General features: G+C 43.0%; 1 protein-coding gene across 1 annotated transcript; it reads right to left on the bottom strand.

Moving 5' to 3' along the window:
• Nucleotides 1-292: 292 nt before the first annotated feature.
• Nucleotides 293-25,373, bottom strand: DPT (dermatopontin). Its single transcript, NM_001287158.1, is given in 4 exon segments — nt 293-1,480; nt 5,306-5,413; nt 15,681-15,806; nt 25,023-25,373. Coding segments are annotated over 4 exon segments (606 nt in total). The 5' UTR covers nt 25,328-25,373; the 3' UTR covers nt 293-1,413.
• Between the last annotated feature and the right edge of the window lie 1,453 nt (nt 25,374-26,826).

Below are 26,826 nucleotides of genomic sequence, written 5' to 3'. Positions count from 1 at the left end.
ATGCATGTGACATGTTGGTGGGAGGAGGGCCGAAGTATTCTGATGGCAAATTAGGTTACATCCAAAGCCTAAAAATGTGGTTCTACCCTTCGTTCAGTCTTTAGTGAAACCACTTAGCACTTTATGTTTTAATTATTAGATTCGCTAACTATACTCTTTTCTCGTCATCGTTGTTGTCCTGATGCCTTGCACCATGCTTGGCACAAGTCACAATGATAAGCTACATTTTCCTAATGGATAGGATGAATAATTGGAAAGGGGAGGAGTAGAGACCAAAAATTGACCCTTAACATTTGCAGCACAGTGAATATTACCATTTTTATTCCTTTTATGATGAAGAAAGTACAAAGGGCTGGGGACAGAGACATCACAGGTGGAGGAAAGATAGTGTCAACTCTGCAAAATATATCCCTAAATTATACATAGAAGGGAAATAGAGTCTCAGGGCAGCCTTTCCCAGCTAGAAAATTGGGACCTATCCTGGTGAGTTTGCTGATAACTTCTATGGCTACCAGGGCATATGCCAGTATTCCCAGGAGTCCTGAACACATCTCCTGGTGCCAGTAACTCAAACAACCTTTTCTATTCCCAAAGCAACCTGGCCATTCTTTCTTTCCCCTCAAGTTCCTAACTGGAGTCTCATTCTCTCTGTCTTCTTCCTTATTCTTGTCTGACTCGAGCCAGATTTGCATAGGTTTCTCTGGTTTCTGCATCACTGGCATAACTGGGTATGGCTACAGTCTTCCTTCAATTCAGGAAATTCTTCCAATGCTAAGGCTTTCAGCTCTGCCCAGACTCTTTCATCTTTCCATTTTACCTCCTGCCCCCTTCCTCCTGGAGCACAGAACTCTGCACTTTGGACTTCCAAGCAAGCATGGCTTATGTGGAGGGGAAGAGTAGAAGCATGTCCCATTAAGGCTTGATGAGGACCCTGGGTTTCATTCAAATAGACTGACCTGCAAAGAACCTTCATTGCCACCTTCTTTAATTTCCGCCATTTACTCCACTCCACTGAACTTCTTCATAGACACTGTTCAGCCCCAGGCCTGCCTGCAGCTCATTTGGTAGTAAAAGCAGTAGTGAAGCTGTGAGAGGTGGCCCAGGAACCAGGCTTTTTTCTGGCTGTGAGCATGCACACTGTATATGCAGTGTGCAAGAAAGCCATTGTCAGTCATATAAAATGGTTGCTATGGAATATGTTGAAAGTGGGAACATGATTTAATTGTGGATTTAATTGTAAGTGTGATACTAGTCAGAAAGGCCCAGGAAGCTGGCACTGCAGCCACTAACCAACTCAGGGAGAAGAAAAGAGCAGCAGAAACCGCTTCGGAGCTCCAGCTGATGTTGATGTATGTGGACATCCTCAGGTCTCCTGGCCCCCTTCCCCTCACCCAGATTTGGTAAGTGGCAGAGCTAAACATTTGCAAATTCACAGTCATAGTCAGTCATCCGGCACATTATGAACTTCCACTGGCGATCCCTGTGGGGAGAGAGTCAGAAAACCAATGCCAGTGAGAAAAATCACTGCTGAGGGAAAAGCAGTGAACAACCTTTGGAGAATTTAGGAACTGAAGGGACACCTTATCTCACTTTGTACTGTAGGAAGTCTCTAGAAAACCATCAGGTAATCATCTGTGAGGTCTGGAGTCCTAGACACCTCCCTCCTCTGTGCAGGTGGCACATTGTAGGTTACTGGCTATGTGGAGGTCCTATTTGTCATTCAGGGTCAGCTGGCACTGCTCTGTCCCACGGGTACCTCAAGGACAAATAGGTTAACAGCTTGAAATAAAAGCATTTATTTAACATTGTCTCCATTCCATTGTAAAGAATCTTCTCTTAAACAGGCCACCCATTTGCTCACTTATTTTTTTACTGAATACTTACTACATTCTAGGCTCCATATTATACGCAATGTGTTTCCCTTCAGAAAACACTACTGTAGGGAAACTAAGTGAAGGGAAATAACTCTAAAGCCTCATAAAGTCAAAAAGAAAATGCCTGCCATTCATGCATAACAGAAATTGAATTGCGTATTAGTTCTAGAGGTCAGGCATGGGTATGAAAGTACATACAATTGTTCAGTTTTGGAAAATGTGGTGTGGTACACTTCAATGAATGTTCTTTGCTAAGGGCAAGCCTATGTTCTTTGTTCACCTATTGAACAAAAATTTATTGAGTGCCTACTCTTCATGGCGCTATTCTGGTGTAATATCATATAACAGTGATATATCAATTGTAATCATTATTCTGTGAGTGCATTCAGTATATCAAAAACATTGCACTGGTGTCCAGGTTTGCTCATTTACTCTTCACCATGATTCATAATTTAGGTGGAGAAGTAGACTTAGAGCAACATGTGACATTCTTTAAGACAATGAAGTGACAATTTCAGATTCCAAGTGTCCACCTGAGATCTTATTCTTTCTCTTACACAACAATATCTCCATAATTACATGCCCATAACCCTATCAGAGGACATGGCTGTGAAATCCTCTGCAAAGTCCCAACAAAGGGCAAAAATCAAGAATCATTCCAGATATGATCATGCAAATCCTTCCAAAGCACAGCTGGGTCATTTAATTTTCGAATTATCCTTCTCCCTTTCAACCTGGAGGCTTCTTCCCAGTTGAGTTTATCCTAACCAACAGGTAATACTGAGAAGGTCTCCATCCAGCCTTTGATCTGGAACATGAGATTGACCACATTTAGTTCTGGGAGATACCTCTTGCCAGCAGCTATGGGACATATTGGTCAGCCTAAATCAGGGTTTGTAGTTCTGAGTCTGCTGCTCCAAGTGATTTATTTAAAATGATTTGGAAGAGCTTCTCCTGGTACGAGTCCTGAGAGCCTTGTGCCCAACTATTTATTAGTATTTATTCCTGCAGTTGTCAACAGAGGACATGGCTTCTTTTAGATGGAGATTAGCATATTGGTGGCATGCATGTTTATCAAATGAATTTCATTACTATAATGAGTCTTATTTATCTGTATACCAACAGACAGATAAATAGGCTCTTAAGCCAGGCATTCACACTACTCTTTTAAGAGGCTGTTAATTGATGCTGAGCCAATTTTAGACTTGGTCCTAAGAGAACCAAGGGACTCAATCAAGCTCAGTCTTTGATTTCTTTCCAGAACAGTGTCTTTCAAGCAGGGACACTTTTGCTCCCCCAGGGGGTTTTTAGTTGTCACAATTATGGGGGAGGGGAGATTCTACTGCCATCTAGTGATAGGGATCAGGGAAGCCACTAAACATCTGCAATGAAGGACAGGCTCCGGCAACAGAATTATCTGGCCTGAGATGTCAATAGTGCTCAGGCTGAGCAACTCCATTCCAGGAGGAACCCACTATGATTTGCATATGGAAGGAAGGTCCCTGACCAGTAGGTCCTGGACTGAGGATATTTCTCCAAGCTGATGGCCTTAGTATCTTTCAGCAGAGTTGAAGGAACACATGCTGTGGATCTTTAAGCCATTGATTGTTAGTGACAGCAACAAAAATCACATGGCTATGTTCATTTTTTTAAAAATGCATGGCATGATATCTGTTTTCCAAGATTTGGGGTTAATCCACATAACTTGAAAAATTTCAAGCCAAAGGGAATTCAATATTTTAACTATATATATGTAGTAGTAATTTTGGATAGTAGGCTTTATTATATTATTTCCTGCCTTCTTTTTTTTTTCTAAAGATTTTATTTATTTATTCATGAGAGACAAGGAGAGAGACAGAGACACAGGCAGACTCTCTGGGCTGTAGGCAGGGCTAAACCACTGAGCCACCCGGACTGCCCTATTTCCTGCCTTCTTAACCAGCCAATGCAGAACTTATTTTCTTATTGACTTGGAGACATTATTAAGAATACTGAGCACCCTGCTGCACTGTTATCCAGTCTGTCCTCAGGGGTGACACACCTGTTAATTGTCACCAGGCTCCCACGTGTTTTTTTTAAAGATTTTTATTTATTTATTAATGACACACACACACACACACACACACACACACACACACACACAGAGGCAGAGACACAGGCAGAGGGAGAAGCAGGCTCCATGCAGGGAGCCCGATGTGGGACTCGAGCCCGGGTCCCCAGGATCATGTGCTGGGTGGAAGGCGGCGCTAAACCGCTGAGCCACCTGGGCTGCCCCCACGGTTTTGAGTTCTAAAGTCTTTCCTTTCCTTTCTTTTTTTTTCTTTTTAATCTTTACTTTTCTTAAATATATTTTCTTAAATATATTTTGCATGTGTGCCACATCATTTAACTATTCCTGCTGGTGAAGAAAGTTTCATTCCATGTACTATTTACCCTGTTTATTTTTAAATTTTCTGCTTCTAGAAAATAGGCAACTAAGCTGCTTAAAAATGGATCTAAAGTGAAAATGATTAACGTGTGAGAAATGAAGGGTTGTCTTAGGAATAAACATAAAGGAGTCTACACCATGCAATGTGTCTTTCAGAGCTGTTTAATGTTTGTTCTATTGTTTTGTTCTTGTTTTTTAAATTCTGGGCCATGTTAACTTCTGTTAGGGGAGACATCATTTCATTTAAAACATAAATATCCCTGAAAAATAAGTCACACTCACATTCATCATAGTCCATTATTTAATGAGTTAATGTAAGTTTTGTTCTGTTTGTAAAACATTTACTATGACTTTTCAGGATTTCATGCACTGTGTAAAAGTGATTATCACCTGACCAAAAGTACCTGAATTTATTGAGTAGGGAGGAAAGTTCTCATGTTCTTCCTATTGTTCTGAGCGTTTGGAATAGGATTGGGGAGCTGCTTAGGAAAGGAAGAATTTTGTTTTGCCTTCAGGTTATATAAATCCTCCCCTTTCCTTTCTAAGGAAGCGGAGCCTTCCCCTTCTCTTTTCTCCCTCCCTGCAACCCAAGGTAGGGGTTATCTAGAGACCAGCATGGGCACCTGGGGGTCCAATTTGACAGTGGGTACTCCTTTGACTATTTTTGCCCTCTCTTCCTGATACTGGATCAGAAAAAGTGCTCTTTGAAATCGAGTGAAGGGAGCAGAGCCTAGAACATCGTAGGAGACCAAGCTGAGGCTTTCGTGCTCTGAGTGGCCTGGAGCCCATCCTCCTCTCTAAAGGTGAGCTGCTCCATGAAATGGGTTTATGAAAATAGCTCCATTCCCATGGCCTTCCATCACCCAGGCAACTCTCAGTTAATTCTAAACCAAGTAGGAAATAAACTAGGGGAAAAAGTGGATGGAAATTCCTGCCAATGTGGTCCTTGCTGGGAGCTGGTCCCTGGCTCCTCCTTTAGCTCCTAGCCCCTAGGAAGGCTCACCTTTCTACTGCAGAGAAAGTGGTGGTTGCTCCTCGCATATAGTAGTCATAATTGTAGGAAATCATGTCCATTTCCTCCCCATAGTGGCCTGGATATTCTGTGGTCAGCCTATGCAAGAAGAATAAAAGTTTACAGGAAAAAGATAAAACACGCTATTATTACAAAGAAGAGATGGCATTTGAATATGACAGGATACCCAAGCCAGAGTTAGATGGCCCCCACCAAACCATTCCAGGCTGTGAAAAGATGGGTGCTTTCCTTCTGCTTCTCATCTTTCTTATTCTTGTCGTTAAACTACACAAGATGTTGATAACTCCCCAGTCCTTGAGGAAATATTAATTACTATCAATAGTAGTCCATGCCATGTAAGCCTGCTGGAATCATGTTTCCAAACTGTGGATTATGATTATTAGCGGATCATGAAATCAATTTAATTGGTTATTACCAAATGAGCTTTAAAAAAGAAAAAGTAGAATAGAAAATATCAGGGCATATGCTAAAGATAAGTTCTTGTGTATCTGTGTAAAATTTTCATTTCAAATGTAGTATATACATGTATTTATGACATATGTATGGTGTGATAGTTTAATATGTTTTTTTTACTGTGAGTTATGATTAAAGTGTATGAAAAATGAAGTTGTATTTAATCCGCACAAAGATAGTCTTTTCCTTGTCCACCATTGTTTCGTGGCACCTGAAACAGTTCCTACTACATAGTAAGTATTTGCTGAATAAATAATGGCCTTGGGAGAGTCACTTAATCTCAGTTTCCTGGTCTATAGAAGAATGAAAGCTACATTATAGGTTTGTCACTGGATCTAGAAAAGATATGTGTGGATCATAGGAGCAATTTTGTTTCTTCTTCCCCCTTCTCCTTTTCCTTCTTTCCCCCTCCAAGATTAAGTTAATCCAAGGCCTCTACATGAGTAAGTTTGCCATGGCTCACCTGCAATAAATCTAGAATCTCCTGATTTTCATTATGGGATCTTTGGGACCAAAATAGTCCTTTCATTGTGAAATGGATCTGCCAAAGTTGTCTGCTTCTCCAAGGCAGTTGTAAGTGGCAGTAATTTCATCTGATTTGGGTTCACTGTGTCATTGTATGTATGTTGTATATATGCTGATGGTAGATGTTCCACTGTGTAAACTTAATATTGCAAGGATTATCATGAAATCTTAAAAAGACTGATTTATAAACTGGAAGCTCTCCAAGGAGAATCTCAGTGTTTGGATGCAGCAAGATCAATGGTTAGCTCAAGATAATGTGGAGTTAGCTAGAGCCCTGAATGCCCATTCTCTATCCTTACAATTGTTCCTTCTTCACATGATGTAATTATCCTTGTTTTGGGACTTTTCTCAAGACATAATTGCTCTGGAGCACCTGGGTGGCTCAGTGGTTGAGCTTCTGCCTTTGGCTCAGGTTGTGATCCGGGGTCCTGGGATCAAGCCCTGCATTAGGATCTCTTCATAGAGCCTGCTTCTCCCTCTGTCTGTGTCTCTGCCTCTCTCTATGTCTCTCATGAATAAATAAAAATAAAAATCTAAAAAACAAAAGACATAATTATGCTTCATTAGGATGCCAAGCCCAACCCAGAATGCATTACATGTGTTTTCACTTAATGTGCTCATGAAGAGAAATAAGGCTCTGCTAATTCAGAAATCTATTTTGTGCTTCTAAAGAGACCCAAACAAGGACTTCCTCTTTATAATGTAAGTGCTAAATGACTCATAAGTGGACTTAATAGGCCCTTACTTGGATCCCATAGATTTGTGATCCATGAGGATGCTGACAAGTGCTAAAGTTTATCCCAAAATGAGGCATTGGTTGAGACCGTACATAATACAAATTAGAATTTAAAAAAATGGGGTAAGAGGTGTTTTCTGTACTTCAGGGAACATAAAATATTTTCTAGAACTTTGAGGCACTCTTGAGATTCAATGTACAAAAACTAATTGCCAAACATTTTTATATGTTCAAAGGCAAAAATCTATATATGGCAATACTGCACTAAACTAAATCCAATGGCAAAATTATTTGGAAACAATCAGTCTAGATATTTATTTACTTATTTATTTTTAAAGATTTTATTTATTTATTTGAGAAACAGAGAGGCAGAACGAGAAGCAGGCTCCATGCCGGGAGCCCAATGCAGGACTCGATCCCAGATCTCCAGGATCAGGCCCTGGGCTGAAGGCAGCGCTAAACCATTGAGCCACCAGGGCTGCCCCTAGATATTTATTTTTTAAGTCTTTGCTGATTTGATGTCAGATTACTTGCTTAGTTAAACAAATTTGGAATAAAGTGGAAAAGAAAGGCTTGCATATAAAAAATAGTGAAGTTTTAAGCTTCAAAAGGGAAAAATTTATCCAGTATTTTAACTGGCACTCTCTATTGTTCATTTTTGATAGTGATCAGAGATAGGCCCCCAGATCAACTGGACAGTCTGTCTGGAAGCCTCTCTGTGGGAGACGGCTATCAGTACACTTCTAGATTGCCCTGGAGAAGGCATGGTGCATGTTCATTGGTAAATTTCCATCTTGGTCCCAGTTAGGGTTTTGTTTTACTTGATTTTTGGTGGTGGTTGTTGTTCTGTTACAAAACTGTGAGATAAGTTTAGACTATTTTACAGAACCTTGGATTAAGAGGGCCAGGGAAGGAATTTGGACATTGATGTAAATTATGCCTGCTTAATGCAACTAAAAATAGGGAGAAATGGCCCAAATCATTAGTAGAAAGTGAACCTCCCAAAAACCATCCATAGAGGGAACTACTGTTTCAATATGAGTTTTAGAACCGGATAGGTGTGTCTCCATTTAGTTCCTGATGACATCATGCACACACAAAATGCCTTAATAAATGAAAGCCCCAGTAATAGCTCCTCTGAGAAAACACAGAATTTAAACTTTTAAAGCTAGACACTGAAACAGAGGCATAGAGACTTGTCAGGAAATTAAAAGACGCTACAAGGAAGCAACAGATCAGGGTTTCATAAGCAGTGGCATTGAGCTTCCTGAGGGCGGGTGGGGAAGAGTTCTGTGTGGTTCCAGCTTCCTTGTGAATTACTAGGTCACTCCAGGCAGCTGTTTGGCAAAGCATACTTCGTGCAGAGCATCGCCATATATTCCTAGACGAATTACAACAGTCAAGCAAGGGTCTAGCTTGGCAAGATGAAGGAAAGGGCCAATCAGTAAGATGCCTTTATTCAATGGACTGAGATGGGTATATAACTGAAGCTCTTCTATCAGGATCTGTATCTACCCCTTTACAAAGAACTGTGTGTGTGTGTGTGTGTGTGTGTGTGTGTGTTCCTTCTCTCACTTCCTTTTTTAAAAGATTTTATTTATTTATTTATTCATGGGAGACACAGATAGAGAGGCAGAGATGTAGGGAGAGGGAGAAGCAGGCTTCTTACAGGGAACCTGATGTGGGACTCAATCCCTGGTCCTGGGATCACTCCCTGAGCCAAAGGCAGATGCTTAACCACTGAGCCACCCAAGCATCCTACCTCCTCTCATTTCTCCATGAGTGGCTACTGGGGTACACTTCCTTACCCCATAATACATTTTCTGCCAACAAATGTTCAAACAACATTTGAGAGAAGCTTTTTCTGTTCAGTCCAACCTCTAATTCTGTTTTTGCCCATATTTTCTCCATTTCCCAATTAGCACCTTGTTTTAAATATACTGTTTTAATATCCTGTTACTTCTCAGCACTACATATCTAGCATTTGGTTTAAAAAAAACAGGATCCTGGGCAGCCTGGGTGGCTCAGCGGTTTAGCGCTGCCTTCAGCCCAGGGTGTGATCCTGGAGAACCGAGATCAAGTCCCACATCAGCCTCCCTGCATGGAACCTGCTTCTCTTTCTGCCTTTGTCTCTACCTCTCTTTCTCTGTGTCTCTCATGAATAAATTTTAAAAAAATCTAAAAAAAATAAAAAAAAAAACCAGGATCCCATAAAAGCATTGTTTTCATGATGATGACCAGTAAGGTGTGCTCCTTTAAAGGTCAGTGGTACTTGGCAGCATATAAGCCTTAATGAGCTAGTTCACAGTGGCATGGAGGAGAAATTCAACATTTGTAGAATTGATATTTTGAGGTTGGCCTACACTCTACATCCAGCTACAAGGAATATGTCCTTCTCTGACAGGCAAATCAGTGAGGATTTTTTTTTTTTTTTTAATAAACAGAATCTGTTCATGAGCAATGCTCTTGCATACTGCTTTTCCAGGTAAACTAGCAGGAATGGGTATATTTTAGGTTAGACTAATTTGTTAATGATATGGCATCCTGAATAGGAGCTACAACAGAACTTGTTTGAATTATTTTTACAAAGATGAAAAAAAAAATACGGCCCAAATGCAGTTATGTACAAAGGAAAGCATGTGCAAAGGAGCAGCCACTTGGCTTCTCCTCCAGAGAGCTGGGGAACTGGCCCTGTGGAATTGAAGGACCAGGTCTCTGTAGCCACCAAAGTGCCCTCCTCTGTGGAAAGACCCTAGACCCCGGGAGGATGAGAAAGAACCTTGCATGTTCATGTCTGTCTTTTTTCAGCTTTTTGGAGATTTGTATTTCAAATGATTCAAATATGTATCACAACAGGGAAACCAGTTCCAGAGATATCTCTGACTTAAATTAGAAGGAGGAAAACCTCTGACAATTTTCCAAATTTCTCTCTTGGAACTGAATTTCTAGCTCACCGTCTATGCCTGGGGTTGCTCAGCAAACACATTTGTCTCCACTCCTGCTGGCTTTCATCAGCCACATTACATCATGGTCATCTTGGTCCTAAACACTGATGGGGACAACTCCACCTCCAACATCTCTACTCCAGCTAAAATAACCCCCTCTTTCCTGTTTTCTTCCAGATATCAACTGTGTTGCTACCTGATACTTCACCCCTGTGGGTCTTACTTTCTCCCCTGGATTGAGAGAACCAGGATGGGGCAGAGGGCATGTGGTTGGGAGGCAGATAGGCTTGCTTGAACAGACTTTGGAAATGTGAAAGAGTTACAACTTCTGCACCTCGGTTTGCTCATCTGTGTGAAACTATCATATTTTCTGTGTGTGAGAAGGCAAAGAGCTAACACATGAGCACGGGCTAGGTGCTCAATAAATAAAAGTATCATCATCATTATCATAGGGAACAGAATCAAAGTGTATAAATTGTACTTATTTTATATCCATTCACATTGACTGGCCAATTAAATAAATTAATAAATGGAGGAATGAATGATTGTCTCTAGACTCCAGGAAAGGCAAGTAGACTAGCTAAAATGGAGTGTGAGTGTCTTCATCTCTGTCATAACAGCTTCTAACTTGCTTGAGGAACCAGCATAGAAGCTGCCCTTCTTACCAGCCTCTGGGCACAGTGCTGAGCAGGCACCTGAATGGGGGTGGGAGGTTACAGAAACAGCAATGGAGGTGCCTATGACATCATTCTCGTCCCTGCCATGATTTCATGGGGACTGGTCTTGTTGACCAGTCTTGTATTAAACAACATCCATCTTGTATTAAAATCTGAACCATGAGATGAGGAGTTAAAGATTAGCTTTGATTGAGGCTTTGGGGTGGGGACAGGGAAGGAGAATGTTCTAGTTGGCTGGTTTTGTTGTTGTTAACTAGAACTACTTAGGAATTAAGAAAAATATTCTCTGGTGTAGGACCTGAGCTTCAGGGGAGATAAGCAGCGGAGAAAGTGACATTTGAGAGTCACAGGAGCTCAAGGTTGGAGGAAAACTGAAATGTCATCTATGTTGATTCTGAGGAATGACATTATTTTTTTCCGTCAAAACATTATATGCAACGAATCTAGTGAAGGGCCACAGGTCTGGAGATGAACCGGAAATCGATGCTCAATTCAAAACCATCGGTTCCTGGAACCCTTAGCCTGTGCCTGGCCAGCCTCCCTTGCATGCTGATGGGGGACAGACTGGTGCGTGGCAGGCAGGGGCTGCAGCTGCTTGGAGACTGGGGAATTATTATAAACAGGCTTTCAAGGGTTGTGGCTTCTTCAGTGACATGTGTTTGTGGTTTGCAGAAGACTGGACTAAGAATTTGAATTCTCATATGTAAATAAATATGTGTAAAATTTATATACGTATCCAATCCTGTGGGGACTGTTTAATGACAGCATGTCTGAATCTATCCATAATTCACTCTTTTGCCAAAGTTCAATGAGGCCATACAATCCAATGAGAAACCTCACAGTCTGAAATGAGAGCGGCACCTTGGTCCCCAGTGAACAAATAAATCTTGCACTCATTTGGGGGTTGGTTGGATGATTTGTTTTCTTTTCTTTTCCTACAAGAGTGGTGCTATTTCTAAATCCTTAAATGTTTGCAAATGCAAAGATGATAGTTGCTCATTTAGCTAGTTCAAAACAGGGTCAGGCTCAGTGTTGCAAAATGGCTTTCAAAGTAGGAGAGAAAAATGTTCCCACCCACATGCGTCCAGTTCCTGGGAGGTAATTCTAGCCAGTTTAAGTGATGTGAGGGGAGGCTTCAAATAGGAAAGTTATCAGCAGTTTTCGCTGTGGGAAGGTGTGGGAAAACACTTCTCACTCTGACGGGCTGTTAGAAAGATCAAATAAAATAATGCTTGTGAGAGAATCCTTTCCAACTATAAAACATCATCGTACCAATGTCAGGTTTCACCACTGTTACTGTTCCTATGGGTCTGCAACATTCACTCAAGAAATTTATTAAGGGTCTATATTGTGCCAGGCAATATGCTGAGATGCTGAAGAAATAAGACCTAATTTCTGCTCTAGTCGCTTCATGTAGTTTAGAAGGACATATAACGTCATGACTCAGGCAATTTAAGGATGCCACTAAAATGTCTAGATACCCCAGTGGGATAGTGAGTCATGAACTGCATACCACGGTGCATACTGCAATCTCATTCTGCTGCTTCTCCAAGCTTCCCTTTGAAAAAGTACCATTTCCTTGGACAACCGCAGTGGCTCTCAGCTCTAACACCACGAAGTCAGAAATAGATGCAGATAAACAAAACCTTGCTCAGAGGGACATACTTCCAAGTTGACTTGCTGTATCTTTCTGAGTAATTCTCTCCTCTTTTCCCCCATGGATTCTGCTGGCCATCAGTGACATGTCTGGGTGGTAGAGTCAGGTGAGGGAGGGGGTAGGCTATTGTAGACCAAGGCTAAGGGTCAGTTTTGCCATAGGGCCCTGAATGTCTTGGGCAACTGAAGACATGTTGCTCATCTTCCTTTTTTTCATTTTTAACCTCAGGACTTTGTTCATACATGTGCATCTCCATGTTCATGAAATTCTTAACATCTTAGCAATTGGTGAGCTGCATCTAAGAGAACTTGAGAAGTCATTTCTAAAGTGTGTGAGAGGAAGGACATCCAATACTTGTGGGGAGCAGGAGCAGCCTGGAACCGGCTCCCAAATGACCAATGGAAATCTGGAGCATCATTAGAAAATTAGTGGAATTTTGAGACATAGAGACCTGGATGTCTTTGGGTCTCAGCATTCAAAGAAACAGGGTAAACTTCAAGCAACAATGCTCAGGATAGTGATGCAGATCACAGACTGCATAGAGTATGGGGACCCTGGGAAGATTAGATATTTCTCCTTTATCCCACCCTTACCTCCATTCACCCCCACCACTGCTGTTTGACAATTTTTCCAAAATGAGTGAGCCTCAGTTTCTTGCCTGCCTTATCATCAAAAGCCTTGGGTCCTACGTCCACTTCTTGTTGCTGCTCTGTTTGGCCAGAAGCTAGGTGGCCAGCCAGTGACTGTGTGACCTCTAGAGGGGCAGACTCTCCCACCTATTTTGGCAGAGAAGTCGGTCCTTACAGTGATGTGACCTGCAGGTGTTCCAGGTCCTTTCTCCCTTGCCTGGAGAGCAAAGAGCCCATCACCCCCAGTTACACTGTCTAAGTGGACATCTCTTGTTTCTCTGCACAACCAGCTCCAGTCACTAGTTCTGCTTCCTGATGGGTGATCCCACCCCTGACTGTCATGACCTTGGGTAGAGTCAGCCTTTGAAAGACCCTTCAGTTAGTCAGGAGGCTGGGTCTACACTGCAGCTGAGAAGGTTGAAGGGCACAGGTCCATTCTGTGTGATCAAAGCCAGTGGCAATACCAGACATATATTATCTCATTTTATCTTCACAGAATTAGAAAGTAGGCCAAAGTTATTCATTCATTCATTCAACAAATGTTGAGTGCCTAATAAGTGCTTGGCATTAGTTAAGGGCTTGGAATATATTAATACAAAGATCTTTGCTTGTAAAGAGCTTACATTCTTAGGTAAGGATGGGAAAGTGGGATTTAAAACCAGATTTAAAAAAAAACAACACAAACTTTTAGAGTTAAGTAAGTAAATTATATTTTCTGGGCCTCTTCACCTTATTCTGCATGCCATTCGGAATCATTTATTCAAATATGCACTCAATAATTATCAAGCAGATACTATGTTCCAAGGATTACATTGGGCCCTGGGGACATATGTATCTTCCAGTTCAAATGTAATCCACTAAGTGCTATAGTGGGCATCCATGAGGGGCAGAAAACAGGACCCCCACACACACTTGGAATTCCCTACTGTCCTTAGGCTGTCCATCCTCCCTACCACAGTAGCTCGGGGCTGACTTCTCTTTATCCCTTCTCTCCTGAACATGCTCCTTTGGATCACACAGCGTACCACAACCCTGATGTATTCCTTTGGAGCCTGAGGGGAAGTCTTGCTAATGTAGTAATGGATTAACTGTTTACTCTTTCAAATAATTTATTTACATTTTAACTGGTTTTTAATGCCTTGCAACAAGGGAGGCAGATGGGGGGGGGGCACTTTCTGTTAGCAGCCTGGGGATGGGAAGATTGGGGAAAGCCATGCCTCTCATGTCCCAGGGGGCAGGCTCCTACCTTCTCTTCCCACTCTGTGGGGCCCAGTCATCTTTAAGACCTTCATCTTCTCTTTGAAAACAGTTATGGGCATCTGTATTGCCTTTTGCAAAGGCACCTTTGGAGTCAAGGAATTTTTAGGGCTCAAAAGAACCTCAAAGATCTTTTGGTGGCCTTCAGGGAGTTTGAAGGCTCCTGGAAATGCTGTGTAAACTTTTGTTTGAATATGCTGAGGTGCATTTTATTTTTTCTGAAGACAAGATCTACAGCATTCATCAGATTTCTTAAAAATCTCAGAGACCCAAAAGAGGTTGGCCATCATTTTAAGTGGTGGACTTAAGGAGAGGGGCCCTGTCAATATAGAGGCAGGAGCTCAAGTTCATTGTTGCCCCATTGGTGCTTCTTCCACTCCACCCCACCACGTGCAGGCTTTAGATCTTTGCTTCAGTATCTATCATAGTTCTATCCTAATATCCTAGCCACCCCTGCTCACCTGCCATGGTAGGATGAGAACTGCTTTATGGGGGCATCTTTGGAGAGCTGGAGCAAGCCCCTGCTCCATCATACGGCTACTGATATTGACTGGCTATGAGCTCTGAATTTATTATTCATCATTACTTTAGACAGAAAAATGTTAGCTTTTGGAGTTGCCTATGCCTAGAGCCATTGTGCCCTGTGTGGGCGTCTGTGGAGTAACACTGTCTGGTGGCAGAAGAAAACATAACCCGCAAAGCTCCCCTTTTAAGCATCACACTGCAGAGAGATAAATCACTTGAGTGAGCCAAGCTTCAAATGTTGACACTTTTAGATCCCTTTGTCCAAGGCAGAAATGCCTGGCTTGTTTTTAGACTGAAGAACTTTGGATAAGTTGTGTTGTCAGCACCCAGTGGAAGTTATCAGGGTAAATAAATATACACATATTCTCCTAGTCAGTTTGAAAGCTAGATCAGGGAATATTTGGCATCAGCCCAGGGAGCAGGAAAGGAACAAAATTATACCAACTGGAATTACCAATTGATCTAGAAAACACTAGCCTCTTTGGTGTATAATTATATACTACATTTGCCACTCTGACCTGTGACAAGAAAAAAATAGATTCCCAAACAGGTCCCCCGCAGCCTTGGATGTGATGAGAGAAAGAGCACTGTAATAGGAGTCCATAGATCTCAGCTCTAGAGGTGAAACCCCATAAAATAGCTGGGTATCTTTGGATAAGTGACTTCTTTGTTCTACTGTTCTGTTTGTTTCTTTCCTGCCAAAAGAGGGGTATAGATGTATTGGGTTGATGAGCTGTGAGGTCTATCCCAGTATGATTATTATTCTAGCCTTTTCATTAATTTTATACACTCATTTCCTTCTATCAGCTGCATGCTGCTTTCCAAGCTTGTTCATGACAACCCAGGCTTATCTGAAGTCAGAAACATGGACCAGAGAACCCCCCCAAACTCTCCCTCAGCCCCAGGAGTCTTTAGGAGTTGTATTTGGCTACCAGGCTCACCAGCAGGAATATGGACATCTCTTGCTGTAGCGACAGCAGTAAAACTGCCACTCCCGATCCAGCACAGATTCGAAGTAGCGGCTCTGGAACCCTGCCACCAGCCCGTTGTTGGAACATGTCTGGTACCTGAAGAGAAGAGAACCATTCCAAGTGAACTAACGACAAGGATGCCGAAAACTCCAGGTCCCACAGCTACTGAGCCAGGCCATGCTTCAACTGACCTAGATCCTTGACAATTTATTACTTTTTTTTTTTTTTTTTCCAAGAGGAAGGGAGAGAGAGAGGTGGGAGGGAGCAGTAGAGGGAGAGAGAGAGAGAACTTAAGCAGGTTTCACTCCTAGTCATGGCACAGGGCTCGATCTCAGGACCCTGGGATCATGACCTGTGCTGAAATCAAGAGTCGGACGCTTAACCGAATGGGCCAGGCAGGCACCCCAATTTATCCTATTTTAATGCAAATAATAAAGACTTCGTCATATTTGTAGAAATAATATATGCTGACCATTAAAATTCAAATGATTCAGAATATTTGAGCTGAAGGAAATTGGGGAGCACTGCTCCTGATAGACTTCTATGAATTGATAGAAGAAAGCATAAATGGATGGGTATAGAAGCATCTAGATTTTCACAAATGCAAGATTGTATTATTTATGGCACTTAAAAGAGAACACAATTTATTTTACTTGCATTTAAAATAAAAAGAAGACAAAGATACACACAATGAATGGATGAACTTCAAACAACATTTCTTTTGCTCAAGAGCAAATAGAGGGGGGATCCCTGGGTCGCTCAGTGGTTTAGCGCCTGCATTCGGCCCAGGGTGTGATCCTGGGGTCCTGGGATTGAGTCCCACATCGGGCTCCCTGCATGGAGTCTGCTTCTTCCTCTGCCTGTGTCTCTGCCTCTCTCTCTCTCTCTCTCTCATGAATAAATAAATAAAATCTTAAAAAAAAAAAAAAGAGCAAATAGACCCTTGGGACTTAGCATAGGACACTTGTTCACTCTAGCCCCACATAGCTACAAAGCCCAGATGGGTGCAACACATTGTCCAGGGCCATGCAGAGGGACACTGGGACCACATCCTCAGGTTCTCATGACTGTAAGATCTCTGTGGTTAGGGCAGGTTTTGCTTGGATTTACCCCCGGTGCCCACAGTGGGTCCTGGCATATGGAGGCATTCCTTACAGGGTAGTGAGAGGCCAACTGACCTTATCAAACTCCCTCCGGGGGTCTTTCACCTTTCTTAGATGATCTTTCTAATTCTCCCAAGAAGGTAACTCTTCCTCTCTGGTCCACAGACCCTCCCTGAGGCCACATGCATTATCATTCTTTCTTTCTAGCTGGGCTGCAGCTGCCTTTTATCTTCACAGCACCTTCCTAACTAAGCATTGGCTTTCTCCCACCCGTACCCCATATCCCACTGGTGCCTGAAGGCTGCCACTTTCTGTTGGATGATGAGGATGCTGTTCTCCACTCTACCACAGTGGGCTCCTACATAAGGTGGGGTCTTTCACAAATCCTTCCAAAATAAGTCTTTAGTCCATCAGATTCTCTGCATTTCCTATCCACCCAGACACTGATCATTTTCCCTCTCATAAGTGAGCAGACCAGGAGATTGTCTATGTATAGCTTGATAGCTACTGGAACACAACCCCGTTTTCCAAGTACAGATAAGTTTCCAGAAAATATAACATATAAAGTAAGAAAAAGTACGCTGTGCTGATAGGTGAGAGGGACCTTGCTGACACACAAACTATAAAGCCATTGGTGGTGACTGGTTTTGTGTTTTTTCTATTCTATAGGTAGAAATAGGTAGAAATGATCTTGTGGATCTGATGAAACTAGATATTAAATACATTTCATGACTCTGATCAGAAAACATCTGTCCTTTTTGCTCATTTATTATTCGTTTATTCATTCATGCATACCTACATTCAAATATGCATGCATTTATTTGTTCATCCACTCAACAAACTTGTGCCTGGCTACTCTTCTGTATTAATCACAGTGCTTCTGTGTTGAAGGAACTGAGGGATGGGCTTGGTGCTTGGCCAGCCTTGCAGATTAGCCTGAGTTGCCTGTCCCTGGGACTTGGAAGAGGTTCTAATGGACCCTAGAGACCTCAGATATAGGAGATCAGGAATTCAGATTAAAATTAAGATTAAAGTGTGCATTGAGACCTATGGCCCTGACGTGCTAGCTTTCCTTCTCTACCATTACTCACATCTCATCTGGAGAAGTGCCACTTTGGAAAACATTTGGCATATTTTGGAAGCCACATGATTGGAATGGAATGCTTGGGTCTGGGATAGTGGATAGTCCAAGATAGTCTATTATATCCTAATTCTAGCAGTGTGAGAGCTTTTCAATAGAAAGCACTCAAAGTTGTAAATGATGCTTCTGTGATCTTCCTTCTCACCATCACTACAATTCTGGCTTCCTCTAAAATAGCCCTTTCAGAAACTCAGTAAGCCTGTGGTTTCCTGGTGGCTGTTGTTTCATTGTTTTGGTCTGTCCTGTGCACTCTCATCACCACAGGGGACAGTGTTCCCAGGGTGGTAAGTTCTCTTAAGTAAAAATAAGTGTAGCAAGATAAGCTGACCTGTTTCATGGTGTACCAGTTTGAAGGCAATCCAAGTTCCGTGAATTCTCCGCCAGCTGTCAGCCAGGCAGCTGGCCCCACAATCCTATACGGGTAGTGTGTGTCACTCCCTCACACACCACCTCAGATAATGCTGCCCTGTGAAGATTATTTGGATACTAGAGGCCCAGGGCCTGAGAACATCTGGTGAAAGTTAGAAAACCAAGCAGAGCTCTCTTCACCTAGCTCCTGTCCCACAGTCTTCACGTTTTGGTAAAGCAAGCATGCATTGGAGTTTCATAGTGCATGAGGCCAACACAATGAAATTAATTCTTCCAGAATTAGATTTTTTTTGAGGGTACACTCATGTGGGGATTAGTAAAGCAGAAGGGCTAAGAGTATGGGCTATGCTGTAGGACTGGTGCTCTAGTCACTTCTGGCTGTGTCACCTTGGGCAGGCTTCATACCCTCTGTTAGCCTCAGTTTTCTCACTTGTAAAATGGGCACATACTTTTAAACGGTTTTATGAAGACCAAATAAGACAATGCATATACATTCTGGTGCTTAATAAATTATTTATTATTGATGTTTTTGATGATTAATAAGCTATTTATTATTGTCATCGTATTTCATTGCATCCACTCTACAATTTTGTGCATACTTGGCCAAAGCTACCTTGGCTCCCCAGTCCTTCAGTCAGAAGAAATCTAGTGGACTCTAATGCAGTCCCTGAGCTACTGTTTCCCTAAAACAAAGCTCAGGGAGGTTGGCTGTCTTTGTTGCTGATGCACACCCACTTTATAGTATAGATACTTTAGTGGATGGTAAATTCCTTAAGGGGAAAGATCATTCAATCTTCAGTTTGAATTCTACACAGTGCCTGACAGTGTCTAGCAGATGTTTAACAGAAGAAAGAATGAATGGATAACTGGTCAGAAGTCTTTTATCACCAGAGGCAAGGTTGACATTGAAAAGCCTATAACTCAGATCCAGAAAGGGCCCTGAGACTTCCCCAAGAGTGAGTGATGATCTCCCCACATCCACCTTCTCCCTTAGGAGCAAAGCCTGCTTAGGCTAAGGGTGAGACATGAATAGAGCTATGGGCTTTCCTCCTCTCACTTCCTGTCCTTTTCCATCACCTTTTTGTAAAAGCACCTTATTTGACAAGACTCACTTAGACATTTGGCCACAAGCTGCAGCTTTGGGATAACAAACATGGGAACAGGGGTGAGGACTGCTGTGAACATGAGGGGGATGGGGGAAAAGGAGAGGGCTGGAATTGCTGAAGTCGTTCAAACTCAATTTTTAAAAAGTGACTAGTGGTGAAGACACACCAAAGGCTCTGCTTCACTTCTCAGTGCCTGCTCTATGCTCCTGAACCACCCCACAAGAGTATGGACCCAAGACTGCAGGCTTCTGGGTGGATTGTGACAAACCCTAGTGGAGCCGTGGGTGTGGACTCCCTAAGAACATCCCCTTGGAGTCTGAGTTTTTGGGGGCCCTGCTTCAGAGGCTGTCTATTCCTCAATTCAGAAGGCATATTTTCTCTCTCACCATCCATCTCTTTGAAAGCTGAAGGCTAAATTTTGTTTTATAAACTGGATCATTGTTGGCCCTGCTCCACCTGCCAGAAGAAACTTTCTAGAGGGCAAATTACAAAGCAGTTAGTTATCTTTTCCTGACAATATTCAAGGACCTTCTTTGAGAGGGTAGTCTTCTGAAAGTGGCTTATCTCGAGGCTGTCACCTGGAAAGCAAAGACAGAAACCCTTTCCTGTGTCTGCAGCAACAAAACGAGGAAACAACAGGGAATAGGGGAAGAGCTATTGTTGAGAAAGCAGCAGACCCAAGTTCTGTCCCCACCCTATCCTTACCACACTGTGTGGAACCTCATCTAAGTCACTGCAAGGAATGAATGAAAAAGGACACCCGCCAAACTCTTGGCCGACATGGAAACTGGAAGAGCAGGATCCAAACGCATTTTTCTGAGGCCAAAGCTTTGTACATGAGCAATCAGGGAGTTGCTCCAAGAATGTCCTTTGCTTCTGGCCCATCCTCTAGCCAGGCTTTTTTCCCGTCTCCTACATCCTTCATTGGGTCAAGAGTCATTGGTCAGGCCAAATGATGGAGGCTGTGACTGGAAAGTTTGCACATGTATGGTTTTGTTGGTGAACTCTTATGGAGTTTTCATCTTTCCCTCCAATCTCTACTGGTTTGGGTCCAAATTTATAAAAAGTTCAAACTCTTACAGTGATGAGTCTGGTGTAGAATGGTGTAAAGCAGTGTAATCTTGGTTAAGCTTTCATAGTCACATCAAATGGGTGGGTGAGTTGTGCTGGTTTCTTTCCTCCCAGTTCCACAAACATGCAATGTGCTCCAGTCCTTTTAGCCAGTTTCCAACCAAACGCAGAGATAGGAAAAGAGCTCTCTGTGCTGGGGAGACTGTATGGCACAGCCTTCTTTACTCCCCCAAATATCTCCCACAATCCAACTTGATGAGGGCTTAAATTCCACCAAGAGAGATTCATTATTTTAGAGTAAAGCTTGATTCCTATTAATTCTATTTTCCCCAGAATAATCCTTTGAGTTGCTCTAAGGCATTTATGACATAGTCACAGGGTTTTAGAATGTTCATCAAATCTCCCAACAAATACTCATTGGAACCTACTCTATACTTGGTACTATACTTGGTCTGGAATCCTTTCTAGAGGACTGTCCCAGTAAGCACAGGCTAAGATTAGACTAGGAATAACTCAAGGGCATTGACTGTATGTCATTCATCTTCATGTTCCTGGAGTCTGGCAAAATTGTGATAATAAGCATTTGGTAGTAAATGAGTGAGCAAAAGAACTCACCAAAGACAAGCCACATGATGGAGAAGAGAAGAAAGGAAAACTGTCCAACAGAGCTGTGTTAGCATCAAGGTCAATCTGAGACTGAGAACAGTGGGCAGGAGCTCAGTTTTCCATAATCTGACTCTCCTGGAGACGAGGGCTCTGTATAATACAGAGCAATCCTCCTCGCCCCGATTTGTGGTTCTGAGCACTCAGAACATACGGCATCCTCCTCCTCAGAGAGTCTTTCTCAGTTTACCATGGGAAACCCACATTTCCCACCCTCTACTCCCAACCTGATATATATTTGCTGTAGCGCACTTGTCATTAGCTGATTTGTATTTGTATATTATTTGTCTTCTTCAAAACAGGCTTCACAAATGGGACTTTGTCTTATTTGATGCTGCATAGAGTATTTCCCAGGGTTCGTCAGCTCTAATAGAAGCTACCATTTAAAAATACCTTCCTGAGATCTTTTGAAGCCCAGGGCCAGGGTAGAAGGGAGGCAGTAAGAAAGCAAGTACCAATACACAGAATGTTGTTACTTTGAATTCAGGCTCCATGTAAATCTGCCTTGCTCAAAACCAGCCTCATCAAATTCCAGATTCACTAAACTTGTATTGACTGCCTGTGACGTGCATTTGTTTACATTGAGATTTAGAGTTCCTTTATACATTTTTCCCATAAGCACACAGTGATATCCCCTATTGTGAGGTGGGTGCCACACCTTCCTTTCTCCAGAATGACAAATCAAATCCTCAGGACCACAGGGCTAAGAGATGATAGAAACAGGAGCTATGAATCAAGATTTCCTGATTCTAAGACCAGAGTTCCTTCTACCACATGACAGCTCATCCTCACTAAAAAATTCCAGCTTCATTTTGTTCCACATAGTATCTACATGTCCTATAGCCTGTGCCATGCCAAGTTAGAGAAGATTCCCTGAGAACAGCCTAGGCATGCTCTGAAATGGCAAAGTGCCACTCTTAGGACTCAGTTAAAGCCTCTTGGTGGTCATTAGTAGGGGAGCCAGCATGCACACTCAAATCTGGCACCTGAAGAGGTACTTTTCTACAGAGAAATTATAGCAAACAATAGTGTTATGAGCCACTCAGCTATGCTTGGAGCACCACCTTTCATTTCTTTATTTTCAAAGATATTATTTATTTGTTTGAGAGAGGGGGAGACTGAATGGGAGGGAGAGTGGAGAATCTGAAGCAGACGCCATGCTGAACACAGAGCCTGAGGCGGGGCTCAATCCGAGGACCCTGAGATCATGTCCTGAGTTGCAGCCAAGAGTCTGAGTTTCACCCAGGTGCCCTGTGGAGCACTTTTAAATCTGTGCTTCAGTTAGCAAATGTCTTTAGTAGATCCTATGTATTGTTGTCAAATCTGTGTTGAGACTCCTCCTCCCTCTTAAAATAAACCTGCAAGCTGATTCATTTATATGAAGCAGCCAAATTCACAAAACTATCAACAACTCTTCTCTCAGGGCAGATTGAAAACTTGCAGCCCATGGGAAGTGTAACTATCCCTCAGCCTATGAGCAAATTCTTTCCTTCCAGATTTTTCACTGAGACTGAAGTCTAAACTCAAAGCAATAATCATCGAAATAAATGCTTCTGGGGTAATTGGTATCAGACCTGGGGCAGTTGAGTTTTACTGTAAAGGAGCTGTTTTTCATGTTTGTACAGTTTTTTACTCTGTGATTAGCAGAGTAGGAGGCAACAGAGGGTGGAAAGGGGGAAAGAAAATTGTTTGAGTCAGCATAGCCCAAAATGTGGAGGCAGAGGTAGAAGAGTGATCTTACTTGTCAGCCTCTCACTAGACTCTCATTGGCCAAACAAAATCATGTTATGTCCACTCCCTTCCTTTTTTGCTTTTCTTCAAATAGTCTGGGAGTTAATGACAAACCAGATGCAAGTTGGCAAGTTTAAAACTAAACATCATTTGCCTTCTCTCCCTAGCAGGGATAAACACAAAGATCAACAGAATGCAAGAAAAATCCAAGTGCATTTTCAGGGCCAAACAGAGCATGGGGTATTGGAGTTGTGGATTCTTCTGAGATCATGTAGTATGATCACTCATTTTCCAGATGAGATGGGAGCCTAGAGAGTTGAATCCCTGGTGCAAGATCACATAGTCTTGGAAACTGGATCTGAATCCAGTCCTTCTGACTCAGAGCCCAGGGCTCTTCCTTTGGGGTTAAGAAATCAACTCTGAGTGCTGCTTTACTATATGGCTCTAAAAGGGACATTAGAAAGGGACCCCACCCATATAATGACCCATAGATGAGAGGACAGGGCAGACAGTATACCTAGGTTGGTCCTGTGCTCCATGCCAGGCAATGGGTCTGGCAGTGGGAATCTTTGAGACAAGGCTGGACTCTGAGCTGGCCACCTATCAGAAGGAGTTTTGGATAATTAAATCTGCTCACCAGAGGCCTAGTCCTCCAGGGCTGGGCTTCCACTGTGACCTTGCAGATCCCATCCTCCCAGGATGAAGAACTTCCCTGGGTCCAGTCCTGGCCCCTGGATGGGCTGATAGCCCGCATTAGGTGGGAGCAGCAGGCTCTCAAGTAGCTCATCACTGTGGCCAAGAGCACACACTTTGGAGTAAATTCACTAGATCCAAATCCTGGCTTTATCACTTTCTAGCTGAGGAAACACTTGGGTCTCTAGAGCATAGTTTGTCTACCAATAAAATGACTTAGATTTGTTTTGAGCATTAATGAGGTAATCCATATAAAGCATCAGCATAGTGCTAGCTCAGGGTAAGCACTCAATAAATGGCAGCTGTTTTGACTACTCCGAAGTCCCCTCTTTTGCCTGGCTCCTCCACACACGTGTCAGTGTCTTTTCCTCTCAGTGTCTCATCATGGTTCTGTCTGCTGATCGTGTGATCCCCCAGAGTTTGACCACCCCAAAGCTCTTTCTACCACATGCCTGCAGGAATCCTCATAGAGTCCTGCTCTACAGATAGCACCGCAGCAGCCTACCTTGCTAGCTGGGCTTCTTCCTCCCTGGACCTGGCTCCCCCAGAGCCTGTCACCCCCAGGATCCACCTTCCCCCCCCCCAGGGGTCCTGCTCCCCATCCAGGCTGCATGAATAGCCAACCTAGCAGTCAGTAGTACTGGGATGGGCTCCTGACCAACTACTGGGGCTGAGACTGTCACACCCCACAGCAAAGCACAGGCTTGGATCATTTCCATGCCATTGACTGCGGCAGAGCCCAGTCGAGCGAGAACAGCGCTTCTCCCTAAAAGTCTTTAGTAAACTATTTTCTGGCAGTGAAACCCACTTTAAATTCAGACAGAGAGAAGGACTTTGGTGCTTATGACTGAGAGAGCACATTTTACCAGCGCAGCAGAGAGGTATTTAATTTCACTTCTCTTTGCCTGAATTTCTTTGCCCGCTCTCCTCCATTCACTTGTTTTCAAAAACCACACTTCTCAAACTGTCTGTAGTGAGGTAGGTCTAGTCATTTATTGTCCCCAAACTATTGTGGACCAATACTTTTGTAAAACAGTAAAAGTAAATTACTACAAAACGAGAATGCCTTCTGGACATTACAACGATGTTAAAATTGCTATAAAGTGTCTTAAAAACTTTTCATTTCTGTACCTATCATTTTGCAGCCTAGAAAACATTTCACAGACCCATGGTAGTCCCTGGACCAAATTGAGAGGAGGGCCGCTTCTGGAAGGAGCAGAGCCACAGAGGAGCCCATCTGCCATGGGCACTGCAGATCCTGGATTTCTGTCCTGTAATGTGGGCTACTGGGCAGCAGCCCTGCCCTCGAGAGAATGAGTTCCTGGTCTAGTCTTTAGAGGCTGGGGTCAAGCAGACCCCCCCCCCCCAGGGTGAGGGATATGCTGGGATGCCCCCTCCCCCCCCCCCCCCCCCCCAGAGTGCAGGCTGCCCTTACCACTCCATCCCAGCTCTGTTGATTTCTTCCCACCAGCACTCCGTGGGCTCCCCGAGGTTCTGCGGCGTGGGCATGCAGGCATAGTTCCACTGTCTGTCCGAGCCTTCTTTCTTGTTGAAGATGCTCCTCACGGCCACCACCACCTGCCCGTGGGGACACTGGTAGCTGAAGCCCTGCCGGTTCAGATTCACCCACCCGTCGTCGCTATAGTCATGGTACTGCTGGTATGGGTACCCATAGTCTCCGTACTGGCCCCAGGCCACGGTGACCAGTGGCAGAAGCACCCATAGCGGAGTGAGGTCCATGCTGCCTGGGCTTCTGGCAAAAAGTGTCACCCTAGGTTTGCTGGGCTGACCGTTTTATACAGCTGCCGCTGACATGTGGCTTCCAGATGTGGGTGAGCAGGCTCCAACTGCAGTGTGTCATCGTTTAAGCAAAACTTTTCGGCGTGGAGATCCTGGCCATAAGTCCATCCAGTTTGTTTTAAGGTGGAATTCTAGGAAAATGTAAGGAACATACAAATGAAAGAAACTCTCTGGAGAAAGACCAACCCTGTGAATAGATTATTAAAGCAAATGGCTTCACACCCCTTAGAAGCCTTCACCTGAGAGGACAGTGTGTTTGCCCCCTCATCACTCAGGACCTTCCCTCCCTCTGCTCCCTTCCCCCAGTAAACCCCTGCATTTGTTCTCCAAACTAGACTTGCAGGACCCCACAGATGCCCAGAGTGATTTCAAAACACCAAAATAATAGGGTGAAGGGACAGAGTCATTAAGCTTTCTGCAAGTTTAGATGCCTGGTTTCTTTTAAGTTCTCAGCCTCATGTCTTTTGACTCTGAGTGTACACGTGGCATGCCAGTTTGCAAGGCTACTCTGTGAATTATTGCCACACATGGAAGTGCTGTTGGCCCATAGGGAGAGAAGTTAGGCACTATCTCTGCACTTGAGCATCCTCCTAGGCTGCTGAAATTGGACCTAGCTACGTCTACAAACTGTGCTCTGCTCTCACGTATATAATGAGTTTAATCTGAATAAGTTGAATTTATCCTTTGTGGTTTTTCCCCTCCATGTTGGGGTTTTCTTTTTATTTAACTATAATGTACAGATAACACAATTCATCTTTTAAAATATTTAGCATATAGTCATTTAACCAGTGCCATAATTGAGATGTAGAACAGGTCCATTAACCCCTCAAATCCCCGTTATGCCCCTTGGTAGTCGAATCTTCCCCAACCCCTTGTTCCTGCTAATCCCTGTTCTATTTTCTATCACTATAGTTTTGCTATTTCCAGAATGTCGAGTAAATGGAATCATACGTAAGTAGTCTATTGAGCCTGACTCCTTTCCCTTAGAATAATGCTTTCAAGACTAGCCCACATTGCTGTGTGTGTCAGTAGTTGGTTTCCTCATACTATTGAGCGGTATTTATGGTATGACTATATACTACAGGCTCTTTATACATTTACCAGTTGAAAGACATTTTTCCCCCCCAGTTTTTGGTAATTGTGAAAAAAGCTGACATGAACACCCAAGTGTTCACACAGGTTTTTTGTGTGTGAATATATTTTTATTTCACTTGGGCAAATACCCAAATGGGATTGCTGGATCGTAAGGTTAAGTATACACTTAAATTTATAAGAAACTACCTGATTTCTAACATGGTTGAACCACTGTGCAGCCCTACCAGAAAATTGCCATTTCTTTCTTTCTTTTTTTTAATTTTAACGATTTTAATAGGGTATTAGGTTTCTAGAGGTATATCAGTGAGGTTTTGATTTGCAGTTCCCAAATGACTAATGATTTT

Source organism: Canis lupus, chromosome 7 (genome assembly GCF_011100685.1).
Source record: "Canis lupus familiaris isolate Mischka breed German Shepherd chromosome 7, alternate assembly UU_Cfam_GSD_1.0, whole genome shotgun sequence".
Taxonomy (NCBI): domain Eukaryota; kingdom Metazoa; phylum Chordata; class Mammalia; order Carnivora; family Canidae; genus Canis; species Canis lupus.
The sequence above is the reverse complement of the archived record's forward strand: the minus strand, read 5'-3'. Positions and strand labels throughout refer to the sequence as shown.